Here is a 16291-nt window from a genome sequence, read left to right as displayed (position 1 = left end):
GTGCTACTGAGGAAGAAGTCAGATGTTTACATCACTCCCTTTATATGCTGGCACTGCAGCTTTTAGTAGTGGCTGAGCTCCCACAACCCCATGCCATCTCTGCCACTTCCACACCCAGCAACCACAAAGTTTAGGAGTACTCCTCAACACCCTTATAACAATTCCCTCCCCTCTGCCAGTCATGACAAATCTTCAATGGAACAAGAAGCAGAGGATACTTCCTATCAATGCTTAAAATGCTATTAGCTGCTCTAGTCTGCGACATATCAAAGCAGCATTCAAGTAGACCAGGCATCCAGGAGGAAGCAGAAGAAAACATCTCAAAACAGAATTTGAATCTAAAACTTGTGTCTCTCTTGACTGTCTTATGACTTAAAGGGTTTGGGGTTTTTTTTGTTTTTTTTTAAGACGTTCTTATGCTTGTGTCACACAAGGAATCTCAGGTCCCTAAATCATTTTGGGTAAGGACCTAAGCAAGATCTTTTCCAGGCCCACAGGGTGGTATAACAGAAGGCTTTATCCAAGAGGCAGTCTGATTCAAAATCTCCCTTCCCCGCCTTAACTGGAGGTTAAGAGAGCTGCAGCTCAGTCTTCAGATTGGATGTTGTGAAGATCTTCTAATATTTACAAAGCTAAATTTGTAAAGATATCCATGATTTAAAACTTCATGACTAACCTCACATCTGGTTAAAGCACAGACAGAGGTCCAAACAAGGACAACATTTCTCATTTGCTTTTGCTATTACAGACAAGATTCTAGATAACGAATTTATGCAATTATATGAGTACATATATAATCACCACACCATCAGCTTTGCTTCTTATAAAGAGCTACTATTAGTAAAGCGAGGATGACAGAAGTGAGCAAAATGAGACAGACGGTTACTTGAAATGGAATCAATCCAAAACAAATCCATGCCACCTTTGGCAGAAGGTTGAACCAGGCAGGAACAAGTGACCAGGCTTTCATCAAATGAGGCTAGGAAATGGGGTATACCATTAGAGGGACAGAAAATTACAGTAGGAGAATCGAAAAGTGGAAACTCCAAATCCAGGTCTAAAATTGACCCAAAAGAGAAAATGTATAAAAAAATACAATATCTATCCTGTTTTCTAACCTGGGTTATTTGAAAGAGAAAACACTCCTGAAATGAAACATGCTACCACAACACAAGATGCACAACACAAAAAAAGCAGCTGCTGTCTATAGAACCGAAGCTGGAATAATAAAGGGGAGGAAAACTCTTTCCTGGGTATCTGGCTGATGAGTCTTGCCCACATACTCAGGGTTCAGCTGATCGCCATATTTGGGGTCGGGAAGGAATTTTCCTTCAGGGCAGACTGGAAGAGGCCCTGGGGGGTTTTCGCCTTCCTCTGTAGTATGGGTCACTTGCTGGAGGATTCTCTGCACCTTGAAGTGTTTAAACTATGATTTGAGGGCTTCAATAGCTCAGACATAGGTGAGGGGTTTATCGCAGGAGTGGGTGGGTGAGATTCTGTGGCCTGCATTGTGCTGGAGGTCAAACTAGATGATCATAATGGTCCCTTCTGATCCTAATATCTAAGGATCTATGAAAAAAGAACAGCACTTGCTGAGGTTCAGAATGAAGAGCTGGGAAATGTTTCATACATATCTTAGGGTATAACAAATACGTTACCGTATAATTATTTTGTACATTTTAAACAAATCTTCATTATTGCCTCTATTTATACAGTCTTTTAAGGGAAACAGCCCTGGCTCAACAGCTGTACAAGTAGCAGTGCCACTAGGGCAGACGTCCCCAAACTGTAGGGCATGAAGGAACATACAGAGGGACATGGCTGGGGGGCGGGCAGGCAGGTAGGTAGCACCATCCAGCTCTACTCCTGGCCATGGCCCCCACCCCCAAGCTGCGGCCCCAGCCTCAGCTCCCTTACCCCCGTCCACATCCTCCCATCCTGGAGCCATGATCCTGACCCCAGCTCAGAGGGACGGGGGGCAGACAGGGGTGAGGGAGGGCATGAGATAAAAAGTTTGGGGACCACTCCACTAGGGGACAGCGCAGCAGTAGGCATCTTAGGGGTGGTCTACACTACCACTTAAGTGGATGTAACTATCGTTGCTCAGGGGTGTGAAAAAGACCTCTCCGATTGACGTAAGTCACATCGACTTAAGCTCTCTCCACACCATGCTATGACGGCGGAAGATGTTCTTCCGCAGACATAGCTTCTGCCTCTCGCAGAGATGGAGTAATTAAGCCGATGGGAAAGCGCTCTCCCGTCAGCATTGTGCGTCTTCACGAGATGTGCTACAGTGGCACGGCTGCACTGGTGCAGCTACGCCGACACAGCGCAGTAGTGCAGACTTGCCCTCAGATTCACATCTCAGGAGCTGCTCAAGACAGAGTCATCAAAATAGTACTTTCATCAGGTTCCCTCTCCTTATTTGGTCTGGCCAGAACACCACAGGATCAAGAGAAATAAGCCAAGTAGTGTGGATGGTCTCAGCAGACAGTAGTGCTGGTTATGATGGCAATGCTGGTCAATGATGCTCCAAAGCACCCTCCCACACTTTCTTCTGTCATACTGAACTATTTAGCTTGCCCAGAGCACCTGAGAAGCGTTCAGAGGTGAACACTGTCTCATCAAAACTATTAATTCACATTAGTTTTATTTATATATTGCCACTTCATTTTATGGTAGAAATGGTCTGCTGATATAAAAATTCTGTGATATCATCAGAAGCCTTGAAACTATGTATTCACATCTTTTTATACAATCTCAGTTTACATCAGAATATTTTTTTAACTATTCTGCAATTTCTTTTAAGGATTTTATCTAATGAGATTATAGGTTAAGATGACACATCCTGCCACATTTCACCAGCTTTTGAACAAAAAAATTTAACAAAGGTTTGAGCAAAACCATGAAGGCTACATGTTTTAAAATGGAAGCTTAGATTCTAGAGTGGGGGGAAGAAGGGGTAACCCATGGCAAATTTTGTGACTATGGAGTCAAGAGGCCCCAAATATATATGTTTTCTTTCTTCAGAATCAATAGGGAACCAAAGCTCATCATAGTTTTAAGGAAGTGCCATTTTTCTCACATGTAAAAAGGAGCCTCTGACCACTCAAGCATAGTTATTACTCTGTTGTCTTAGACAGTTTATGATTTAAAAAAGACTGCAGATTCTGCCTCCATAAAATTTATCCCTACAGTTTTAAATGTAATCTTTAGCTTCTGTACCAAACCTTTTAGTAACATTGCAGTGCACAGTTAAAATTTCAGTATATTTCATTGGCAGCATTTCAAAAGAGTGAAGTATATTCTGTAGTCTGTAACAATTTGGAAATAAGAGGCATTACATAAATACCAGACATTAAAAATAAATTATGTACAGTAACATATGAATTTTACTTTCAAACCTGTTTAAGGATAGTATAGAAATGTTTTTAAACAGTTTTAATTTTTTGGCACAAATGTACAAAATTACATACTGGGGTTTCTTTCAGGCATGGTTTGTTCCACTGATCTGGACCAAACTAAGAACTGAGGCTTATATCATTAGGTTTCATGAAACTGAACAGGTTTTTTTAAATGAGTTTTAAAATTAGAACATTTTATTGCTGTAAGTTACAGAACTCTTCTGGTGGCAAAACTGAGATACAGTACCTTATCTGTGAATAGAAAACCCAAGGGTTCCATCAAGTATATATCACTTTTCCACTAAACAGCCCTTCAAAAGTTTTAGGAATTGTTTTCAGTGATCATTAAAATATCTCTGAAGACATTTTTGCATTATATGAATCTAGTTTTATAACATTTTTTAAAGAAGAAGTTCTTTGCAAAGAAGTACATTCAACTAAGTAAAACTATGTACTGTAGTGTACATTGCAAAGAATAAAGTTTAGACTACTTACTTGGGATACACGGGCTCATAAAGATACTTGTCCCTTGAAGATGGAATATCAAAAAATAAGATGTATCCATTTGCAGTCTGAAAGAGATAGATGATGTAGCTTTCACAAATGTTGTATTTGTGTGCGTATATGTAAAACTTACAGGAAGTCCAATAAAAACCATTATAGAAATCTCAAACATTTTACAAATTAAATAGACTATCCAGTAAAAAAATCCTTAATTTCATATACCAGCTTCATTAGTGCGGATACCACACCATGCATACTTAAGACAAAATATGGTTGATCATAAACCAGATGTTTCAATTAAACCTTACATCAGCCAATGATATGAAAATGTTACACAAGAAAGTTATAATGAACAACCTGGAAATCAAGATGCATTTCTGGTAAAAAAAAAACAAACATACTACCCCTTAAAATCCACCATAGGGATCACTTTGTACAGTAAAAGACAATATGAAAAGCATACCACTGGTAGGCATTTTCCTCCTTAAATAGGGAGATCAGAGTTCAAACTGTAGGAGTATGGGCCTGATTTTTAAAAAGCTATTTAGGCACCTAGTGGGATTTTCATTAAAATAAATGGGAGTTAGAGACCTACACACTTTTGAAAATCCCACTAGGTGCCTATGTGAATCTTTAACATCTAAATACCTTTAAAAATTTGGCCTGAAGTGCCCAAAAAATTGTGCAGTAAAGCCAAGCTGCTGCAGTAAACACTAGTGTAGCATATCCTCAGCACCTCCGAGATGGGAAAGAGGTGGCAATGGGCTTAGGCATACCATAGCACCATAATTGAAACAAATCTGCCTTTCAAAATAACAGAAGTAGTTTCAAACTTTTAAAATATTTTATTAATCTAGCAGACATTTATTCAGTCATTAACAAGTACAGTTAAGACTAAGAATTCATCAAATGCCTGCACAAATACAGCAGAGGCAAATGACCAAGAAGGTCCCAAGTCAGCCAGCCAGTAGTTTCTTACCAAATGTTTAGCAATCTCATCTAGACAATTGGGCAAATGCATTTACACTAAACTATGTCTCACTCCTTTTAAAACTGGATGGGCATGCACTCAAAGCAAAAAAGACTGAAGGCAAGAAGCAAAGAAATATGAAAGGTTTCAAATTTCTTTCCAGAGCTGGTTTCCTGTTTTTCAGCTAAGGAACCAAAAGGGAAACATGCTCATTCGCTTATTTCATCAGCTTGAATAGAGTTTTTGCATCAAAAACTTAGTGCTTTTTAATATATTCAATTTGAGTTTCAGCTTCAAACTAAAAAAAACAAGAATATAAAAAATAAATGGGATTCTTCAAGGCAAATATCTTTCTTCCTTCGAGATGACAAAAAAAGTGCCACTCTGACCTTGAGAGTTAAGTTTCCATTTATTTCCACCCACTGTGCAACAAAATTAACTTAAATGCATAATACATAGTACAGAAACTTAACATGCACCTATTTCTAACATCTGTATAAGTTCTTTCAATTGCTTAGCACCTGTTCAAATATTTAAACTCATAAGAATCCTATCCAGATAGGAAAAGTAAAACAATACTGTAAAGTATCTTCCTACTGACATTAACATACAAAAGGCCTTCTTGAATTCCATCCTCAGTACAAGCGGCTATCCTTAGAAGGTTTACTTCTGAACAGGACATCAAATGCCATCAATGAAGCTACTTGAACAGTAAAGGAACTGAACATTTTATTACAAGTTTGTTTCAAGATCACTATAATCATTCAACTGCACAATTACTTTACACTAGGTAGGACTGCATTTCAGTGTAAAACTATTATTTCAATGTCACATTCTACAGCTCCCCAATGCCCTGGTCACTCTGTGTCAGTAGACTGCCCGGACAGCCACCCTCCTTGCTTTGAGAGATCTGAGATACATATGCTTATAAATCAAGGAGTGTATTCGCTGCATTGTAAAGGATTCATCCATATGATTTCCCTTTAACAGTGCATGACTAATTAACTCTGTTCCTACAGCTTTTTATTAACAGCAGAATCCCACTGCATACGCTGGGAATTAATCCTGAACAGAAAAACATATTAGAAGACTTGTGGAGGACAGGCAGCAGGAGGAGAAATATAGGAAAAGGGGAGGGACTGGAAATACATTTGAGACACTGGTTTAATCTAAACCAGCGGTTCTCAAACTGTGGGTCAGGACCCCAAAGTGGGTCGTGACCCCATTTTAATGGGGTCACCAGGGTGGGTATTAGACTTGCTGGGGCCCAAGGCCAAAGCCCAAGCCCCACTGCCTGGGGTTGAAGCCCAAGGGCTTAATCCCAGGATGGTGGGGCTCAGGTTACAGGCCACTTGTCTGGGGTGGAAGTCCTTGGGCTTTGGCCCCCTCGTCCTTGGGCTTTGGCCCCCTCGTCCAGGGCAGTAGGGCTCGGGCTCTGGCTTTGTCCCCGCCTGCCCCAGGCAGAGGGACTCAGATGGGCTCAGGCTTCGGTCCCCCTCCTGGGGTCGTGTAGTAATTTTTGTCCAAAGGGGTCGCAGTGCAATGAAGTTTGAGAACCCCTGATCTAGACTAAATCTTTTTGGTCCTGTTGTAATAATATAATTGACTGGCAATTGAACAGAATTAACATGATTATAAATGTTAATCTAGACACCATACAAACATTCGTTCCTAGTCCTGATTCAGCCTAGAGCACAGCCTGAGGCAGGGTCAAAAAAGGAAGAGGAAAATAACAGCAAGTGGAAGAGTTTTGTGCCCATTATAGATGTAAGTAACAATAATGTCCCTAGAGAAGTAGCTTTTGCTACCTACTGTAATTTCAATTTATTTCTGCATTTGACATCCCTGTGGTCATCTGGGGAACAGTAAAACTCAAACAAGGGTACACAGCTTTCTCCCCCCCCCCCCCCCAAGCAATTTTATATATTATTAGGGCAACAAATTTATCTTCCAATTCAAGAATGTATATAGCTCTGGCTGTCTAATTGAGAGCTAGTGCTATCACTTTTCTTTTGAGCAGGAAGTAATTAAGCCTCTGAAGCTGCACCCTGAATTCACACATCTGCTAACCCTTCTAAGATTCACTACTGCCAGTTATCTGACTGAAGTTTAATTTCAGGCACAAGGCACAGGTTATCCAAAGGCTGATCACCCCACTTTTTTTTTTAACACTACAGTATGTTCATTTGTGCCTTGCAAATTTGCCTGTCTTTATAACATGAAACATATTAGAAACCTCATGACTAGCTACGTTTCAACAACAGTTTGACCTTCATTATGAATGTAGGTTATTTTAGTTTATGAAACTGAAACTCGCATGAACTCAGTCTTGAAGACATGGGAGTTTAGAATTTCCCCCACCTTGCATCAGCAATATATTAAGCACTGTCCTATAAAAACATTCTAAAGTACTGTAACTTATCCAGAAGATTACTAAAAAATCAACTCTGAGTCACAATACAGCATATCTATCTCACATCAGAAGTGTCCTAACACTTTTCAACACCCCAAAAATATATTTGTTAATATTATGCAGCATATTTAAGCAGTTTAGCTTAATTTAAACATTCATGAAGCTAGCTTTTTCAATCCTAATTGCAGCAACACATTTGGCAGTTTGAAACTGAAATGATTTTGGAAGACCATGGTTTGTGTAAGAAAAACCACTTCAGGTATTAATACATGACCTGTAGCATATGCATATGTACTTCATCTTAATACCCGATATCCCTTTTAGGTACAAAAATGGGCACGTACATCATTTGATGAACACAGACTCTTCCCTGTTACATTGCTTAGACTCTCCCTGGGAGAGTCATTGGACCAAATTCTGCTGTTACACTTCGGCAAGATCACTAGCTAATGTGCTGCCTTGGAATAGAGGTGGCCAGTAGAGTAAAGCCCTTAGGCTCAAACTCTGTCATAATATACACAGGGGGGAAAAAATGAAGAGATAAATGTTTACTGTGTATATTTTATTGAACCATTTTGTATTTTTACTCACAAGAGTTCAGCAGGTTAAAATAGTGGTTTTTAAGGAGTTTGAGCACCATGATAGCAATTTATCAGATACTTTAGTTAAGTCCAGGAAAGACTCCAGCAGAGAAAGAAGCACAAAAGACTGATTTAGTCAAATGATGCCTGGCCATTCACCTGATTTCCAGAAGTGTAATGCTAGAATATGGATGAACTAAAGATCCTTCTTTCTCTAGCAGTGAAGCTAGAAGAATGCTACATAGCATTATTGCAAAGTTATATTTGGCCAGTCAATCTGGGAGAATAATGGTTTTGATAAGTAAATAATTATTAGCCTTCAGAGAGTAGATTTTCTTGACAGTTTTGTAAGGCTCCTATAATACATAGACAAAAACAGTACTTACTAAAGAAAGCAAAAATGACTACATAGTAAACAATTAGATTTGTACAATACTTGATGAGTTTCTACTAAAAAAATCTTACACAGAATTATATTTTTAATATGGTAGGTCAACCACTAATGAAAATGCTAAAGACAATTTATATTTTAAGAATTTATACCTAACATATTTGTGTATGTGGTTCAGATGCAGTATACCTGATGAACAGCTAAGCTTTCAGTACTTAAAGCCTTCCAACCATCTGAAAATTAATGTACTGGTCTCTCACTGCAGCTGAGACATACAAGCAACACCACTGCTGAGAACAGCAAAACCAGAGCTCACTGTCCTTATACAAAAATTGGAGAGGAAGACAGAATCTCTTTCCATATGGGACTGGTGACTCTGCAGTTCTCTTCCAGTTTCCTTTCTATTCCACTCCATACCTCAAATATTTATCTTCTTGAAATCTTGTCCTCCCTTGGCTTTTGTGACTTCAACGTTTCCCTCTCCAATCACTCTTCAGTGGGTCCTCCTCATCTCCAAATTTTGGTGGGGGTCCTACATGACTAAACCTGGGCTCCTTCTTTTGTGCCCCTCTTTATCATCACTGGATAACCTCACACACGTACAACTTCAGGCAACTTTATGCTGATGACCCAAAAACCTACCTCTACATACCATTTGAACCTACTTCTTCGCTGGTCTTTAACATCTCATGGATGTCAAGTGATAAAACTCAACATGGCCAAAACTGAACTCATGATAACCATCCTTCTTAAACCTTCCTCTAGAATATTTAGTCCTGCCTTGAGTGCAGGGGACTGGACTAGATGACCTCTTGAGATCCCTTCCAGTTCTATGATTCCCACCCACCCACACACCGTCTTCCTCAGCCTCCCAGTCACTCAGGCCCATAATCTAGATGTCATCTTCAATTTGGCCTTCTCTCTAGACCCATACATCCAGGCCATATCCAAAACTTGATGTTTCTTCCTTTACAATTAAGATACAGCCTTCCTCCTCTTCACACTACCAAAACTCATCTTACATCTTGACTACTGAAATCTACTGTCTAGCCTTTGTTGCTGCAACCTTGCCTCTCAAATCCACGCAATATGCTGCTGCTAAGATAGTTTTCCTAGCAATTTGCTTGATCACATTGCCAGCTTCTTTCTACTGGCCTTTTCCACTCATAAGATACAAGCTTCTTGTCTTTAAAGTTCTTCACAAACGAATCTGATTTAGTAGCTATGCAGCATGAAGCCATAATGTTGAAAGCTGCCCTTGCTCCAGTGTTCCCAGCGTTTATTACCTACCGCTCAGCTTCTCTCTCAAAGCACTCCATTGCTCAGTCTCATGCCATTACCTATGCACAGGAAAAACCTCCCTCAAAATATCCATAAAGCCATTACTTTACCCTCTAAGATTCACTCCTACTGTGATGTCTATACAGCTGAAAAGCTATGGCTACTACTTACCAAGCAAGATGTTCTTTTTTTAAACACTGTTACTTATCCTTCCTTTTCCCTCTCCACACCTGTTTGTTTTACCATCTATTAAGTCTTGTCTGTAGACTCTGGGACAAGGACTGTCTTTGTACTTCATGTCTGTAAAACGCCTAGGACCAAGAGGCATTGATTCCTAACTGGAGCCCCTAAGCACTACTGTAATACAAATAATGAACATCCACAATATTCCTCTGTGCAAAATTCAAAACTAGCTTTCCTTTAAGTTTTTATTATGCATATCGTGCATGAGAGAACTGGGTGCTATACGAATGATCAATACTGATTACGGTTTGTATAGCTGGTCTTTATATGGAACTTGTTACCTATGGCACAGAAGGCCTTTTGGCATTAGTTAAGATTGATATATACACTCACTCTCTCACACACAAACATCACAATTTCAAAGAAAACAATTCTCTACTTACTGAAACAGCTATCATGGTGCTGTCAGACCTCCATTCTGCTTGCTTATAGGGTCCAAACTGAGAAGCTGGTTTTGATAGTTCCTTGTAGCTTACAATTAATACACTGGGCTGAGGAAAGAGTAAAAAACTGTAGTTACATTTCATGTCCGAATGGTAAAGGAATATGGCTTTTTTGTTGTTGTTTTTTTACTGCAGTATCATTGTGCCACAAAATAAAATCAAGTTATTCTGATGCTAAGAAACAGAATTTCAGGGACATCATTACTGTACAGTTGATAAAGAATAGCATACTGCTTTTGAAAGGGATTACATACATTGCAACAGATGTTCAATATACTTACTAAACCTACTTCACAACTTTTAAAACTAGACCAGTTCCTATATAAATGAGCTTCAGACTCCAGATCAAGTGCTATTATATAATACACAGGCAATGAATATTATAGGTGGGGCTGGTATTACCACTTATTAAGAGTGCCTGACACTGCTCACTGTAAGACTACAGTATCTTTGGTTCTTATAATTTTGCCAAAAAACATTTGGGCTGAATTTTTTCTATACCAGGTGTCTGTCTCAGGCTAAATTTTATGGAGAAAAATTCAGCCAAAATTTCTGAGAATAAGGCTTAGGAAAAATGTTTTGCTCCTATGCTTTGGTCAGAAACTTGGAATTTAGCAAGGGGTAACTTCTGTAGCAAGGATGTATTTCTTGCCTTCCACGTGAAAATCCACACAAATCTGGCCAAGTTATTAAAAAAAAAAAAACCTTTCAAAAATTGAAGTTTGCACATCACAGTAGACATGCTAAAACTTTGCTGCTTGATTCCACGAAGTTTGAGCAGAACTTTCCCTGCTGCAGGACAAGCTGGGGCTAAGCACTGAAGCAGAGCAAGACGACTGTCTCTTCTGTAACTAAGAGCCAGAGGGTGAGACTAGAACTTGCTGGGCAAATAGACTGGAATGATTAGGTGAGGAGAACAGGACTGGAATAAAGAGGCAAAGGCTGGGAAGAGACAGGACAGAGACAGTTTGGACAGCATGGGGCAGAAGTGGTGAAACTTGGGGTAATGAAAACAAAAAGTCTGTGCCCACTAGAGCCCTCCAGTGTCTGAAATGCAACCCAAGACTCCTGTGAAATCCAGTGACAAAGTGTCCCACTGCCCTCTACTGGTGGTCCATATAGAGGATGACAACCTACCACCATCAGTTACTCTATGAGCTCAAATGACAGAGGTCTGTGCAGTAGATCTAAAAGTCCAAACTCTCATGAAGAATCATGTAGGCATCAATACGATGCCACATGATGGAATTTGTATATTCAGTTTTATTTAAAAAATACTTAGGAAGCTAAAAACAAGATAAGTATATGTTAAAGAAAAAATAGTACGTGCTCATGCAGGATGGAATTGATTTAAATCAGGATTTAAATCACTAGTCAGGAAGACTCTATTTAATCATGGATTTCTACATAAAAGTGTATTCTTGTTGGTTGTTATAACCTTAATACATATTCTTCACAACTCAGAGACAGATGTAGGTTTCATTTTTAGAAGGTACACACAATACATTTTTAAAGTGATTTATTTTGAAAACTTTTCAGATTAGTTTTACAGCTATATCAGAAAATGAATGATTGTTTGATTATTTCATTTACCAAAGGTAAATGAAGCAGATATTTATGAAGCCACTGGGAAGTGAACTCTCTCCAATTCAACATGTTAATTAATATTTGGAGGATTTTCTTGCCATGCTAGGAGGAGATCACCACCAGACAGACATTTAAATTGTTTTATTTAACTATTTCTCACCTCTACGTATTATTAATTTTAAAACATTTTTTGCCATTATCAAGCATGTTATCTCTGGAGACAAATCCACAGTTTAAGAACTGCAAAACTAAGCATCTCTAATGGTATCTTCTAGACTGAGCACTGAGTCCCACTGGGTAGATGGGAAGATTAATCTGAACAATCTATACAGAAGCTCCTAGAACCCCATAAAATTCGGTCCCTATTGGAACTCATTTACAAAACATTTCTTAAACATTACATGAATATATTGTCTCATACTATAGAATTAGAATTTATAATCCCTATTCCATGATGAGATATCTTTGAGCTATAACGCATCTTAATTAAAACTCTCTTTAGATTGCTTTTTGAAGAAAAAACCTATAAAAGAATCCGATATAAAGTTTGAAAATCCAATTTTTGATTTTTTTAAAAAGGATCATTGCTTTTTATCCACCCTGTGCTCATGTAATTAAAGACAGTATCATAATGCATACACACAAGGTATCAAGATTCAACACATGAGATCAGGAATGCTTCTGAATTCAAGTTACCCATACACTAGTCTACTTAAAAAGCAAACATTTTGACCAAACTTATGAAATGTCACGTTAGTTGTAAGCCAAGATCAAATGAATTTAAAATGGCTTTATTTCCTTAATTTGTACCTTACCAACATGCTTTTTGTGTTTTCTGTATCTTTATTAGAATCTCAGTAATTTCCACTAGTGACTAGACCAATTACCAGCTACTTGATTTTGAGCATTTCAGTAGCAAGTGGAAAAAAATCTCATTAATATATTCTAGCTTAGCTTTAATTATTTGTTCATATGTGATTACTTTTACACTATTTATTAATACTATGAAGTCTTTGTAATATTGTACATTTCTTTATGAGAACACTAAGAAAACTTGAAATAAACTATTCTATGCATGTAAGTCACAGGATGCATAAATTAATAAAGTTTGACTATACCGATTTACAAAATAATTTTACTCCATAGCATTGCTGCAATTCAAAGGCATGTCTAAAAAGATTCATAGCCAGCAGCGTACATTTTATTTGGGCAAAATTTGTGGTGTTTTTGGAAGTGAAGATACTGTTTTCCTTACTAGAATATTTAGTTCCAAATTAATGGGTGATCAAGTTAGCCTACCTAGACACAGAATTTAGCAGTGCAATGGCTACTGTTACAACCTGGTTTCATGTGCTGAAATCAATAGCGTGCCTCCACTGATGATGAAAAGAGGTGAAAGTTATAGGAAGGGTTCACACTAGTGGATAGACTTGCAAAGATGAAACTAAACTAGATTGTTTTCTATTGACATCTGAACCAAGCAAGGTGAAGTAGCTGGCAAGGCTACCACAACAGAAACTTGAATGGACACTTTGGGATGTAATACAAACCCTGATATATAAATATTTACACCAATTAGTTTTACAGGTTGCTCAGAAAAACAACATCTCTGAACATACCACAGAAGACAAACAGCTGGCTTCCCTATTCTGCTCTCGGAACAAACGGAACAGTCCATTTGATCTCCAAAGCAATCTGTTACAACCTAAGACCCCAATACAGCTTTTAGGAACTGTGTGAGTATCCTTGCAAAGTCCCATTGATGTCAACAGAAGTACATGTGTGGTTACCAATGCAGAACTGGGCCTTATCTACAAACTGTGGAACATACTGTTGCTAAAAAGCATTTGCCTAGAACGATGCATAGTAACAGAAAAGTTGGCTTGTTTACCATAAGAGTAACCCAATAGTCCTTTTTGTCAGATGCCCCCTCCCTTTTATTACAATTTGTACTTGTGCTTATTTAAAACTACATCCTAGAGCCTATAGAGAAAGAGCCTAAAAATCCTACTGTAACTCACAGAACTTGCTCCTTCAACACCAAGCAGCACAAATTTTACACACAAACCTTTAAACCTTTCATTTCTGCTTGTGAAAAGACAACACTAAAGCTCCAGACTAGCATGTCTCCAGAAGCTGGCTTGATGATGTTTTCTTTTTCTAAAATGCAGGAAATTCTAAAGGAAGTTGCATCAATTTCACAAAGGCTACTTTATGCATGCAGCATAACTTGGAGTGACAATACTATAGCAATAATACTACAAGATATTTTTTCCCTTCACACTTTTGTAGGCATAGTGATGAATGCCCACAAAAACAAATCTAGTCATGTGCAACTGCAATGAGACATACGGGTTGCAGTTCTCTCAGAATCAGATGTGTTGATTCACCTTACTCTTAATTTTGTAGTACAGAAAAACAGCTCACACTTTCTATGCAAGCTGTGATTCTACCATTGAGACTCTGCTGCTGCTAACAGAAAGCTTTTTATAAAGTGATCTAAACTAGTGCATAATATTTCAGACCATGATTAGATTATGCAATAAAAGTTGAACATCCACAAATCACGAGCAAAAATCCAAAACTTTCTCAAAGGTTGGCAAGCAAATTGCATACCCCTCACACAGGCTTCGGTCCCCCATCCTGGGGTCATGTAGTAATTTTTGTTCTCAGAAGGGGGTCTCAGCGCAATGAGGTTTGAGAACTCCTGCAATAAACTATTCCTGGGGAGATTCTGCTCCAAAAAAATAAAAATTCTGCACACAACATTTAACAAATTTTGCAGAATTTTAAAGAAACAACACTATTTAATCAGGCCAGTTTCAATTATTTTGGTAATTTATTTCAAAATATCTGTCAGCAAGTATGTCTTCCTTAATATGAGCTTTATAAGCACACACTAGCAAACAGTATCACTTTGCCTGAAAGTGACACATGACTGAGTGTATGTTTACAAAGCTGAACTCCGAATTTAAAATGTTAATGTGCTGGAAATAAACATAATGCAGCATAGAACTTAGCCAGATTCATCACCTTTCTGATTACCACATGCAACTTCAGGATATTCTGCTCCAGAAAGTTAGATATTACTGATACTTGACACTGTTTTGAACAAGCTACTATTGACAAGGAAAAACATTTTAGAGAAAACAAAGTCTAATTTCCTCCACAGGAACCCAATATGTAGTTTTGATTTAAATCTTCAAAGAGGAAAAAAGGGAACTCAAAGTATGATTTTGATTTAAATGATCTCACCTACAAAGAGGGAGAACGGAGGTATACTTTATTTTTATGCAGAAAACAGGAAACCCAAGAGCTTCTTTCCAAAAATGTTTCTATTTTGTTTTACTTTAGTAAGAAGCCTTGTCTAACCATGGTTTTGTTAAAAGTCTTGTTAATATCTCAGGAGAGTTCTCTTACCCTTTAACTTAAAAGACAGCAATTGAACAACCCTAAGAAAGGTTTCACAGTAACAGCCGTGTTAGTCTGTATCCACAAAAAGAAAACGAGTACTTGTGGCACCTTAGAGACTCAAATAAATGTGTTAGTCTCTAAGGTGCCACAAGTAACTTTAAGAAAGTGACACTTTCTCCAAAACGTTTTATTTGGCATTAAACAGGTGTTAACAAAAGTTTTAAACAGTCAAAGTATCTTTCCCTCAGTTGCTCAGCTTTCATTATCTTGTGAAATCCACAAGTTCTCTGTAATGAGATTATAACTACAGTTAATATTTCAAAACAAATTTAGAATTACCAATTAAAAATATGTATTTGTGACTGCTCATAGTAATACCTGCCAACAAAACTACCAACGATAGCTTCACTACCTTCAGCCCACCTCTTCCCAAATGTGCATGGGATAAAGTGATTAGTTATACCACATCCATAATGTTAACAAAACTGGGCTTTGATGGGCCAGAGAGAAACATTCTAAAGATATGGACATTTCAAATAAAGCACCCTACAAGCAGCCTTTTCCCATTAAACTGGGAAAGTGAGACTTTAGACTCAGTAACCCAGTAGCAGAGATGCAGCCCCAAGTACAGCTATGTAAGGCTTTATAGGTTAAAACCGACACCTGCACTCCACCCAGAAGCTAATGCACAGACAATGCAGATCACCCAGTACCAGTATGATCTGATGAAATTTCATTGGCATCATTTGATGAAGATATTAAGGACTTTACTACTTTTTAAAACTAAGGCTCCTTAGAATGCCAGTCTAGTATAATTGCTTAAATTCGGCTTTTAAAGAATAGCATTCCCCTGCAGTGTTTCCAATCCCAACACTGCAGTTGTGTGTCAGAGAAATGACAACCAGATGGTGAAGTTAACAGTAAGGGCTTGTCTGTATGGGGAAGAGCCTGGAATAACTATTCCACACTAGCTTCCTATGTGGACACTCCTAATCTGCACTAAAAGTGCTTTTTTTAGTTTAATCTACTTTGGAAATGGATGAACCTAAACTGAAAAAAG

The 16291-nt window shown here is 38.2% G+C and overlaps 1 protein-coding gene across 3 annotated transcripts in view; it reads right to left on the bottom strand.

The window, feature by feature from the left end:
• RIC1 (RIC1 homolog, RAB6A GEF complex partner 1) overlaps window positions 1–16291 on the bottom strand; it is a 79473-nt gene that overhangs the window by 61575 nt on the left and 1607 nt on the right. For all 3 annotated transcript variants that reach the window (XM_084628415.1, XM_084628416.1, XM_084628417.1), the window contains exons 2-3: window positions 10171–10278; window positions 3900–3976 (exon numbers count right to left, since the gene is read on the bottom strand). In XM_084628415.1, the coding sequence (XP_084484541.1) occupies window positions 3900–3976; window positions 10171–10278 (185 nt within the window). The remainder of the gene's footprint in view (window positions 1–3899; window positions 3977–10170; window positions 10279–16291) is intronic.

This window comes from Lepidochelys olivacea (assembly GCF_965140295.1).
Source record: "Lepidochelys olivacea isolate rLepOli2 genome assembly, chromosome: 5".
Classification (NCBI taxonomy): Eukaryota; Metazoa; Chordata; order Testudines; family Cheloniidae; genus Lepidochelys; species Lepidochelys olivacea.
The sequence above is the reverse complement of the archived record's forward strand: the minus strand, read 5'-3'. Positions and strand labels throughout refer to the sequence as shown.